The sequence below is a fragment of the Prionailurus bengalensis genome, chromosome A1, assembly GCF_016509475.1.
Source record: "Prionailurus bengalensis isolate Pbe53 chromosome A1, Fcat_Pben_1.1_paternal_pri, whole genome shotgun sequence".
NCBI lineage: Eukaryota > Metazoa > Chordata > Mammalia > Carnivora > Felidae > Prionailurus > Prionailurus bengalensis.
The window spans coordinates 229635813-229648613 of record NC_057343.1 but is presented as its reverse complement, the minus strand read 5'-3'; the positions used below and the strand labels follow the sequence as shown (position 1 = coordinate 229648613).

At 38.9% G+C, this 12801-nt stretch overlaps 1 protein-coding gene across 1 annotated transcript in view; it reads right to left on the bottom strand.

Annotated features, from left to right (window-relative positions):
• Positions 1–12801, bottom strand: part of DNAH5 (dynein axonemal heavy chain 5) — a 229815-nt gene that overhangs the window by 87765 nt on the left and 129249 nt on the right. The window contains exons 48-52 of the mRNA XM_043574233.1: positions 10134–10256; positions 9743–9956; positions 8246–8469; positions 5767–5965; positions 3207–3379 (exon numbers count right to left, since the gene is read on the bottom strand). Of these exons, the coding sequence (XP_043430168.1) occupies positions 3207–3379; positions 5767–5965; positions 8246–8469; positions 9743–9956; positions 10134–10256 (933 nt within the window). The remainder of the gene's footprint in view (positions 1–3206; positions 3380–5766; positions 5966–8245; positions 8470–9742; positions 9957–10133; positions 10257–12801) is intronic.

Genomic DNA, 12801 nt, shown 5'->3' with positions numbered 1-12801 from the left:
GAAAGATAACTACGAGTCTCCTACAAAGAAGTGGGCAGGCCAGGCAGGAGTTGGGCTACGTTTTAAGAAGAGGGGCTGGGGGGCACAAAGTCTCAGAGTCGACAAAAGGCCTGGGGTATCCCTAGGAGGTGGGAACTTCAGTACTAGGTCCAGAAACATCAGGAGATGAGGCAGCAAAGGGTTGGCTAGAGCCTCAGTGGGGACTTGGTTAAATTCCAATCCCATTTATCAAGCATCTCAAGCGTGCCTATTCTCCGTCCTGTGAATACTGAAGTGAATAAACTGGGTGCCCCACACTCACAAGCTTGCTGCCCAGCAGGGAAGACAAACACACAACACAGATAAATTCCACACGACGCGGCACTTGTTGGGAATGCACGTGGGTGAAGTTGTCTGGAAGAAGGGTGTGTTTCATCATGGGTAGCTGATTTTTCTTGATTACATGCTAAGCTGAGCATAAGCCTCAGGCTAGAGTGCTAGGCAGGGGCGAGACCACAAAAAACCACACACGTCATGGTTCAAATCTTAACCAAAGAGGCAAAAGAGCGGTCACAGAGATATTCTCTGTTTTGAAAGAAAATCATTTTATTTTATTTTATTTTATTTTATTTTATTTTATTTTATTTTATTTTATTTTTATTTTTATTTTATTTATTTTATTTTATTTTATTTTATTTTATTTTTATTTTATTTTTATTTTATTTATTTTATTTTATTTTATTTTGAGAGAAAGAGAGAACGGGGAGGGGAGAGAGAGAATCTTAAGCACGGAGCCTGATGCAGGGCTCAATCTCCCAACCCTGAGATCATGACCTGAGCCAAAATCAAGAGTCAGATGCTTAACCAACTGAGCTACCCAGGAGCTCAGAAGAAATCATTAGTTTACTGAAGAAAGGAACTAAGAAATATGCCTGGTCTCATATCACGTCTTGTTTTGCCATAATTTTCATCTTAATTCTATCCTGTAGCTTCTATCACATCTTATAACTAGGTCACACATTTCAAGGCTCACATCCATGTGACACTTTGGATGTATTGTCCACAGGAAACAAGCAAATAGAAGAGAGGGTCAGCCTAGGAGACTGTGAGGAATGGAGCATCTTAGCTCAAAAACTCCAGTCAGGAATTCTTCAGCCAATTCAAGAGCAGACACAAGAGCCTGAGAGAGAAACTGAGGCAAACGGTCAAAGACCCTGTGCTGAGTCACCTGTGCCTCAAATGTCATGTGCCCACAATTCTGAAGTGAAGAAATGCTCATCGCTCATACTCTGTGTTTGAAACGCAGAAATGAGACAGTTCTAGAGAACTTATTCAAGCACGAGACTAACAATAGCCTCATTTCTTTTTTTTAAATATTTTTTAATGTTTATTTCTGAGACAGAGAGAGACAGAGCATGAGTGGGGGAGGGGCAGAGAGAGAGGGGGACACAGAATCTGAAGCAGGCTTCAGGCCCTGAGCTGTCAGTATAGAGCCCGACACGGGGTTCGAACTCACAGACTGTGAGATCATGACCTGAGCCGAAGCCGGACGATCAACCGACTGAGCCACCCAGGGGCCCCAACAATAGCCTCATTTCAATCTGAGCCATTATGAAATCCTAGGCCAGTCAGATTTTGTCCCCAAGAGACGTTAGTTATGAAGTTGCTTTTGGTATCATTTTCTTTTTTTTTCTTCTTCCTTTTAATCATTAAATATGACAGACTATCATTATTTATATTTGGAAGGATATCTGTGCTCATAATTCAGCACAGATGTCTCAGATTCTGAGTATTCTAAGTGTCCAAGCTAAATGCCTTCATGCAGGGGGCGATGGGGGCAGCAGTGGGGGGGGGGGGGGTACCCAGCCCAGACCAGCCTCTCCGTCTTCCTCCCTCTTCCTGATGTCCTGGAGCCTTCCCCACCCCGATGAACTCTAGATTCAGTAATTATGAGAGGAGACAATTTGCAATTATAAGGTTGCTCCTCATGATTAAACCTAAGCAATGGAATTCAGCCTCAAGCTGTCCTTTTTCTAACTGAAAGGATGTAGTCTGAGAAAGAAGTTGACATCAACAAAGTGAGAATATCAGCAACAGATTTAAAATGGCATTCTCTTGGGGCACCTGGGTGGCTCAGTCGGTTAAGCATCCAGCTCTTGATTTGGGCTCAGGTCACGATCTCAGGGTCGTGAGATCAAGCCCTCCATGGGGCTCCTTGCTGAGCATGAAGCCTGCTTAAGATTCTCAAGCCCTCTCCCTCTGCCCTTCCCCCACTCACACACTTGCCCGCACTCTAAATAAATAAATAAATAAATAAATAAATAAATAAATAAATAAATAAATAAAATGGGATTATCTACCACCACAAATAAATTAGATCATATAAGTTATCAAGTAAATAATATATTTTGTTTCCAGTCTTTGAAAATCAACTATCTTAGGAAGAGATACTGAATGACCCCTATGACAAAGCAGAAAGGAAAATGTACTTTCCTGGTAAATTTCATTCTAGCAAAATTTTCACCCAGCTCAAAGTCAATTGTTCATGCAGTATTTTCTTATTATCATTTCTAACTGTGGTAAAATACATGTGACCTAAAACTTCCCATCTTGACCATCAGGCATATCGGTCAATGGCATTGTGGTGCAACCACCACAAAAACTCTCCATCCTGCAAAAGTGAAACTCTGTACCACTAAACACTCCCCACTCTCCCTATCCCTACACCCCTGGCAATCACCATTCTACTTTCTTGTCTCTATGAATTCGACTATCCTAGGTACCTCAGACAACTGGAATCATCCAGTGTTTGCCCTTCTGTGACTAGCTTATGTCACTAAGCATAATGTCTTCAAAGCTTACGCACTACTTTTTACAGCTCTCCTTTGCATAATACAAAAAATAAGCAGACTTTCTGCCTGCGCTTTGAACTCAGATGTCAACCACATTCATCCTACGTAGTGAAAACACTGAGCTGGAAGCTGTGTAGCAACACTGAATAAAATTATATCACACGTTGGAAGTCTACATGCTCTGATTTTCAGGCTGATTTTCCGCCTATAGGTGTCACATGTTGCCGTTTCGAAATTAAACTGGACTCCAACATTGAGTTGATTTTTTACACTGAATATTCTCTTAGGAGATGAAAACAAAAGAGGGGGAAAAATTCTGGTTTGAAGCCCCGCGTCAGTCACTTTGCGGAGGTGTTACTGGGCGTGGCCACTGACCTTGACTAAGTGAACCATGGCATCGTCGAAGAACACCAAGTCCATGCCGGTGCCACGGATGCTCTCGTTATATAGCTGCAGGAACATAGTCAAACGCTTCTTTAGGTGATCAAAAGATTCAATTGGCTCATAAATTTTGGGCATTTCAGCATCAGCCTCGTCAGATGTTTCACCTAGGGAGTTGGGGGAACAATTCAGTTGTTGCCTCAAACTGCCAGACTTTACCACTTCCTTCAACCTAAATTAATACACTCATAACTCTACAATTTAACACTGAACAATACTGATTTTCACCCAAATGCCATAGTATATATATTTTTAGAAAAGAAAAAAAGCAAACAATAGTAAAAGCATTGGAATTTTTGTGGTCATATGCAATCTTAGTTCCTTTCTGCCTAGAAAAGGCCAATTTCAAATAATGTAATATATATATTGAATTTAATTTGAATCCATAATTGAATATTGGCATTTCAATGAACCTTCCGGGAATATTCGCTTCATGGACAAAATGAGGGTCAGAAAAACAGGGATTTAGTGTAAAAAATCAGCAAAAGAGATGAAGACTTAAAAGAATTTTTTAATAAGAGGAAAAGAAAAAGGTCATTGCATTTGCTCAGGAAATTCTTATGATTCAGGAGTTTCAGGTTAGCTGCAAAGATAGAGTGAATTTTAGGGAACAGAGGTAGAGGGTTGAGAGAAAACAGAATAATGATTTCCTAAATAAACATATTGAATTGGGTCACTGGGAAAAGATTATTGAAATCAATATGCTTTTTTAAAAATTAGAAACACATAATATACCAGCTTAACACTTTTCCATCTTTGACTATAAGGCATAATGCCAAAGGAAAGCTAAATGAGGTCTCTGGAAGTTTACTATTGGTTCACATTAGTAACAGGAAAAAGAGTGACATCTGAGTTGAATATGCCAGAAACAACTTAGAAATTCACTGGGTACTAGAAGAGTGAGTGGATCTTCCAAATCTAATAGTACATAATTATTGTCAATTGACCTTGTCCTAATATAATAGTATATTAACCTTTTTATAACAAAGCGAGAAAATTGATTTAACATAGCCATGAAGATTGGCTTCTTTGCAAAGCCCTCACTAATTAAATTTCAATAGTCACGTCACCTTTTTTTTTTTTTTTATAAATGTTCAACTCAAGCTTTGAGAAACAAAGCGCTTTGAATCAACAAAGGTCATGTGTTTGCCTCCCACACACCCGCCCAGCAAAAGTGCCCCAGTTGTGCTTTGCTGCTTGGAAACCATAATCTAATTATCTAGCCTTCTGAATTAGAGGAAATAAAAGACATAAATTTTTATTATTTACCCTTCTGAATTAGAGCAAATGAGATACATAAATTCTAATTTTAAATGCTCTTACACCTACAGGATTTTTGTACGTAGGTGACCTGATTTCAAGTAAAATGTGTCAGCTTCTTTCTGTGGAAGGATCCTTCCAACTGCATAGCTAGCAGTAAACTGCCTTTTGCAATTGTCACTCGGGAACTTCTGATAGATCACACCCATCCTTATCAAATCTGGAAAGGGGCTGCCTGGTCACTTTCAACCGTTTAGAAGATATAAATAGCATGTGTTTAAATATGGAAATTAACTTAAAATTCACTTCCAGTATTTTTAAAAAAAGGTAATTAAATGAAAGAGAAATAGTCTACTTACACTCAGTTATTTCTGAAGGAAAAAAGTAATTGGAGCACTACCTCTTTGCATAAGAAGAGAAGCAATATATCTCTCAATTTTTCATAGAACCATAACCACGAAAGCTTATGGCCACATCACCCACCTCTTTCCCATTAGATTCAATGGCTTTCTCAGGTATTTGAGGCTTTTCTAATTTCAACACTCGGGATGACCCAAATAACAATTACAGGAAAACCACGGACTGCGAGTACCCTGTTCTGTGAGTGTTCCGCGAGATGAGCAAACATTTCTAATGAATTTTATCTTGATAAACAAGCGATGTCTTGCAATATGAGCAGTACGCGTCGCCGAATATCACATGATCTCAACTGAGCCAATGGTTCTTGAAATTCTCTTTGACATACGAGTGCTTTGGATTACAAGCACGTATTATGTTCGTAAACCAAGGTTTTTGCTACCTTCCTTTCGGCAGACTGCCAAGCCACTCTGCAGATAATATTTCATTTATTTCCCGCAGTGCCCCATGACGCATATATTACTATTTCCATTTTCCTAAGAGAGGAGAATGAGGTTCAAGTCCAGAGAGTCATCCAGCTAACGTGTGGTAGATCCCTTCCACAAACTTACCACTGTGTGACAGCTACAAATCCTGGGCACTTTCTTCTACCCTATCCTGCCTCCTAAATCTACTTTATATGCAGGATTGAGAGGTATAAAAAACAGTTAATCTTTGAGCTCATCAGTAGCCACGCATTCTTTATTTATTGAGCAACTACTATGTCCCAGGCTTGTTTCAGTAAACTTTCCTAGCCAGAAACTCAACATCCCTAACCTGAACTTTCTGTCTTCAAGTATCCTTTTGGGGAATTTCAAATTCTGCTTCACTTCTTTACCTGTCACTTCAGGTGCATCCCTCAGGAAATCCACAAAATAAGCATCAGATCCACAGTCCACCAAGGGTTTTTTCTCTTCACCAAACTCCTCCTCCACCAAACGTACTAAAGCCTTATCAAACCAGGTCACATCACCGGAAACCGTGAAACGATCAGCTACAACACGTTTACACTCATGCTTCCACAGCCTTAACAGATCCTGTTGAAAACAGAATTAAAATGTGTTATTCGTTCCTATTTGCCATAGTTGGGAATCAAATTGACAAAATTATAGAGCACCATCCTTCCTGATCTAAGATGCTACATTTTAAAAACTGAAGGTTAGGGGCACCTGGGTGGCTCAGTTGGTTAAGCCTCCAACTTCGGTTCAAGTCATGATCTCGAGGTCCATGAGTTCGAGCCCCACGTGGGACTTGATAGCTCAGAGCCCGGAGCCTGTTTTGGATTCTGTGTCTCCCTCTCTCTCTGCCCCTCCCCCGCTCAGGCTCTCTCTCTCTCTTTCTCTCTCTCTCTCGCTCTCTCTCTCTCGCTCTCTCTCTCAGAAATAAACATTAAAAACATTTTTTAAAAAATTAAAACTTAAGGTTAAAACATACTTCATTTCTGGGTGCCTGGTTGGCACAGTTGGTTAAACATCGAACTTCGACTCAGGTCATGATCTCTATCTTGTGGCTGGTGAGTTTGAGCCCCACATCAGGCTCTCTGCTGTCAGAGTACAGCCCTCTTTGGATCCTCTGTCCCCCTCTCTTTCTGCACCTCCCCAACCCGCACACACACTCTCACTCTTTCTCTTTCTCTCAAAAAATAAACTTAAAAAAAATATTTTATTTCAAGTTGGTCTAATCAAGTATATCAAATAGAGTAGTGTCTATTCATGTTCAGTCTTTACATTAAAATGAAAACAAACCTAGACAAATCACTAAAATGACTCTGATTAACCAACAAGGTAATATGCTACATAAAAGTCTTAAACCTGTGATAAATTAGTCTGTTTGGATAAGACACCTACATTCATGTGGCCAGAGCAGAAAATAAAATGTAGTGTATAAACAATTTTCACATATATAACTGAGTATTAGAAGGGCATGTTTACTTAACACGATGTGAAGGAAATTTGCAGCAAAAGTCTGGATTATCTGAACAAAACAATCACTTAGTCTATGTAATCCAAGGTGCAAAGTTCATTGGAAGTTGAGGATATTAATTGCTCGATACACTTGTTTCTATAGCAAGTTCATCTGATATGAAAGACTGGTGGAAATTTCTGAGCTTGCTAACATTTTGCAGGTTAGGGGGTTTTTAAGCTATTATACTACTAATGATAAAATGCTATTGGTTATATTTGGTTACCAAAATTTAAAAGGAATTTAGTAAAATATATTCAATGATTCAGTTAATTAAGACAGAAGTTCATGACAACATCAATTGCTGGAAATATTTATGATGATTTCAAGTAAGCATCAAAATCTGGCTACTCAAAAAATAATATTGGGGAACTGCATTCTGCATGGCCACTAATGTGTCAATGACTTTGAGGGGAAAAAAACCAAGATAAAATGTTCCCTGCTGCTAAAATTATTTTCCGTTCTCTGTAACAAGGAAAGTGAGTTTTCCCCAAAACGTCTTTCTTTGGAGTCAGCCATGTGGTTACCTACTTTGTGAGCATCTGGGGCAAAGCTGGTTTTGTTTTTTTTTTATAGTCACTACTCAATATGCCTAGTGATGGTTTGTTTGATATCTCAACTGTTCCTGTGTATTGATGTGGACAAATCCCTAAAGCCAATTTGCTTAATTACCTTCTCCATTCCATAAAAGGCTAAAAGGGAAGCCAATATTACCTTAGCCTGAGCACACAGGCCATGCTTTGGAATTTTTCCATAATGTTTCTAGTTTGAAGAGAATTCTTTTAATGCTAGGAACTGTTATATTCAAGTGTGTGTACAAATGCTCATTTCTCAGCCAAATGGACTTTCTACTTTTCTGCCTCTTCTTAATTATGCCAATATACATAATTGTTTTAGTTCATCTAGTTACACGGAAAAGAAAGATCGTGGATGATTAACAACAAAATGGTCTCTTCAATTTTGAGTGTTTATAAAGATAATTACTTTTTTAAAGCTAAGATGTCAAGTTTAAAATATGGAGACTATTACATAATAAAATCAATACTGATTCTTTCCATTATTTCGTATAAGAAAAATATAATGGGAAAATAAGATCAATTATTTACCTTATTCCATTCATTAGAAAATAACTATGTATACTATTTCCTTAAATATAAATTTAATTGGAATTTTTTAAAAGAAACTTCCTGATGTATTTTTCCCTTATTTATGTTAGTTGAAAGGCAGAAAAAAAATGCATGCTAAAACATCCCAAAATATTTCATCATCCCACTAAACATTACATGACGAATAACAGTTTAGGGAATAGAATAAATAACGATGCCATTTATTTTCTCCTCTTATATTTCACTTACATCTGGTTCCTTGATAACCTCTGAGGTGGTGTTCAGCATTCCCTGCCAGATCCTAGAAAGATCTCGAAGGTTAAACACATAATGGAATTTTGCAGGGGTAGGGAGCATTTTCATCTTGGTCATCTGCCACAGTCGACGTGTCAGGGGGACCAATTTCTTTACTGAATCTTTCACGCCATCTGAGAAGCCCCTCTGACTGCAATAGTGGCCTACCCCAATCACACCTGAAAGGGGAAAAAAGTCGTAACATTCTGAGTGATGGTTCAAGTCAGTGAAATTAAAATGGAAAACATTATACTATAGAGTTTGCACAATTATTATATACAGTATAATCGATGACCACATATCAAAGAAATTTACATTCGTGTTCTCTTATTTTTTTAATCTAAAAAATAGATATAGGCTCAAGGAAGTTAGCATCCAAATACTGAAAATTTGGATAAGAAACACTACTGAAAACTCTAGGTAAATGAATTCAGTATTATTAAGTGGGTGACATTAAATATATAAAGGTGCTTTCGAAAGACATAAGGAAAAGGGAGGTGCCGGGAACCCTTAAGATTTCTCCATTCTACTGTTGCCTTTCCAAGCATTACAAAATATTTTAATTTACTTTGTGTGTAAAACTTTCTAGGCAAAAAAAGAATAATTAAAGAAAATTGAAGGCAGATATGGCCAAACCCCACTAGCCGAGGGTGCTGAGATGACATTCTAGTCTGCCAGAAATTAATTAGGGTATCCTAACGCATTTTCTCTCAGTAGTAGTTTCAGAAATGGTAAGTTAACACCTAACACAATGCGTACATAACTTTACACTCTTTTTCTGCAAAGAGAAACTACAAAATCAACTATAAACTCTTTCCATTATTCAGTTTGACAATCATAGTTATCTCCTGGGCTAGTGTCGATATAGATATAGATATGTAGATATGTAGATATATAGTGTTTATCTATATAGATATATAGTGTTTATCTCCTGGGCTAGATATTATTTCTGAAATACTACATATTTAATCAATCAGTAACTTATTACAATCCTGTAAATTACTCTGATGATCAGACTCTGGCTAATCTCTGCTATGGGCAAAATTATTGCTTTGGCCAAAATCATTATGTGGCTTGGTTAAAGTCTCAGCCACATAAACTTTTGGCATGGCAGTCTATCAATCGGACCTGAAATAGGTATATCCATGAGGAAACAATCTCATCATCTTCACGTTCATTTAATGTTTAGCCTCCTTGGTTAAGAAGCTGGCAACAGTCACTTTAAGAAAAACAAAGGTAGAAAGGATCTACCTAGGCACCCAACTCACTACATATATATAAAAATTCCTTATAGAAACAAAATCCTGATATAAACACTACTTGAGAGTACATGGTAAAAAGGACTGAAGAGCCACCCAATGCCCCTTCTGTGTTGACCTCTGGGTAGATATCTTCTCATTGGAATGCAAGTTGGTATTACTCCCTCCCCGTGCCCCACTGACACCATTTTACCAAAGATCTTGTCCATGGAAGCATCAGAAGGCAACGTGCAGTTGAATATAGAGAACTGTCTTTTGAGTCTTTGGGGAATATCATTGCGTCCACCCCCAGGATGGATCATGGCTGCCAAAAATTGGATGTCCACAATGCTGGTAAACTCCCCAGGCTTCTCCAGGTTATAAAACCCATTCTGTTCCATCAGCTGTCGTACTATCTCATTAGTAACCTAAGAAAGACAACGTTCAGAATTTAAAGGTCACTCCTTTACATCCCAGAAGCTAATGCCTTGATGTTGCCAAATAATGGAATTTCTTGGAATTCAGTAACAGCATATTGAAAAAGTAGAAAAATATTTACTCATCAATGTTGAGTTGACATAAAGTGTGCAATGGAATCAATATACCTGATCGCCCCACTCATTGATTACTGGCATATTCACATCATCAATAAAAACAGTCATCTTCTTTCCTGCAGGAGGGCCATACGTTGTACCCATGCGTTTATCCACATAGCTCTCTATTGTCCTCTGCAAAACAAGAAAACCAACAGAAAGATTTGTGAAAATATACCCTAAGACACGGTGAATGATTTTTAAAATGTAGGAACATTTGAATTGACAGGAATTACTCACAGACACCCCCCAAAACTCTCCTTAATTCTGGAAACCAGGGCATGAAGTGCCTAAACTGTCTTGCATAATGTTCACCTTCGAAAATCTGCTTTAATTTTGGAGTACATGAAATTCTAATTACTGTAAATTTTGAGTGGGATGAGACTCCTTAGTCTATTCCTAAAGATTTTGTCTCATTGTTCTTATACGGATGACACTGCATTCCCCAGCCCCATTATTCGAAGAATTTAGCCCTTCTAAAAGTTTCCCTGTAAATCAGGGACAAAATTAAACAGGGCAACCGTCCAAGAAGCTTGCTAGGTCGGTGCTCTGAGCCACACAGCCCGTCCCAACGTGAAGACTGCTCTGTCTCCATTGAGAAGGCCACCCACGGGCTTCTGTAGTGGACACAATCCAGATCCAACGCTTTGGGACAGCTGCAAGTACAGTGAATCACCTCTCACCCCCTGATACAAAATAGCAAACCACGCCCCGCTGGGTCTCTCTCATTTCTCCATTCTGAGTTTAGGTGGTAAAGAAGACTAACTATACTGGGCTCTATTTAAAAGACAAACAAACAAACAAACAAAAACAAAAAAATTTTAAAAACCACACTTTTCCTAGCAATGTGAAAAAAGAAGTATTGGGAGAAGTAAGGGAAACCTGGGGAGGGACCCAGACTATCGATCATTTCAAGGGTAGTACCGTGTGGTTTGGAAATCAACCAGTCATTCAAAATGTATGCCCTGAGTAACCAGAGCTAGCACACAAATAAAACAGGAAAGGCTTCATGGTCCTCATGCTCTAGAACCTCAGTCTTAAAGACCTCGTTCCATACCTACCACTGTAGCAATTTACTGATCCAAGATTTTAAGTTGTGTTAAAGATAATGTAGGGGCACCTGGGTGGCTCAGTCGGTTAAGCATCTGACTCTTGATTCAGATCTTGACTCAGCTCAGGTCACGATCTCCTGGCTCGTGAGATCAAGCCCTGCAATGGGCTCTGGGCTGACAGTGTGGAGCCTCCTTGGAATTCTCTCTCCCTCTCTCTCTGCCCCACCCCAGATGGTGTGCATGCTCTCTCACTCTCTTTCTCTCTCTCAAAATAAATGAATAAACATTTTAAAAAGATAGTGTATAAATGTAGGAAAAGTGGAGATACATTGACCCAAAATGCATCCTCCTCCTATCCAAAAAAGCTTACTTATTTCATGATGAAGAGCAAACTAGTTAAAAATGACTTCAGTAATCGAAGACACAACCACAAAATAAGGCCAACATAGAAGCAAAAAGTCATATATTTGTCCTCGGAAATCTTTGCAGTTTGGTCATTTCAAATTATAATTTCCCATCACCATTTTAATGAATAAGGGCAAGAGATACGACATTTTTTCACCATTTCCAAATATAAAGATATATAAATATATCACAACTCATTCAATTACAAAGTAAATCTCTCACGACAACAGTACAATGGCAAAAAGAATTTCCTATTTCCCTGAAATAAAAGCAAGCTGTTTAAAGTAATGAACTGGCTAAATTTAGCTCTGCTTTTCAATGAATTTAAATGTGTAAGGTGATTCATAATCTCCAGACACCTTCCTATGGCAAGCTAGAGCCTTCCAGATATTCCCTTGTCTATTAATGAGACCTCATAAACACATGAAGATTTTATGTCTTGGGGCGCCTGAGTGGCTCTCAGTTAAGTGTCGGACTCAGGTCATGATCTCGCGGTTTGTGAGTTTGAGCCCCACATCGGGCTCTGTGCTGACAGCTCAGAGCCTGGAGCCTGCTTCAGATTCTGTGTCTCCCTCTCTCTCTGCCCCTCCCCCACTCAAGCTCGTTCGCTCTCTCTCTCTTTCTCTCTCTCTCAAAAATAAACATTAAAAAAAAAAAGATTTTATGTCTTGGGCGCCATCTAAGAGGTAAAAAGCCACAGGTGGAATAGGTGAAGTGATATGGAGTAATAGTCCCACACCTGCACTTTCTTCCCCTTGACGGTGACCCTATTTTTTTTTCAAAATAACAGGAAATCGTTAGTAAGCTATATATGTCATAAAAAGGCTAAGCTGACAAAAAAACAAAAAACAAGAGGGAGTAAAATGAAGCAGCTTCTGACCCTGGAGTTGAGACCTTTCTGTTTTTAGAACTGCTACCCATTAAATCATTACCTAATGCATCTGGAGTTTGAGGAGACCTCCTAGAGTTCGGAAGCACAAGAACTGTAGGTTCTACTCCATCACATAACTATTTGGAAATGTTTGGGAAAACCATATATGTGGACTAGTATCTCCAGCTGGACTTCCGCTCTTGGATGATCCATACTTGGCATCACAAAGTCAACATATCCAACATAAATGCCTCTTACCCCAAAGTCTGCACCCCCTGCTGGGCACCCATTTCAGGGATCTACACCGATGACCCGACTGTCCCGTCCAAACATTTCCCCATCCAACATCAGT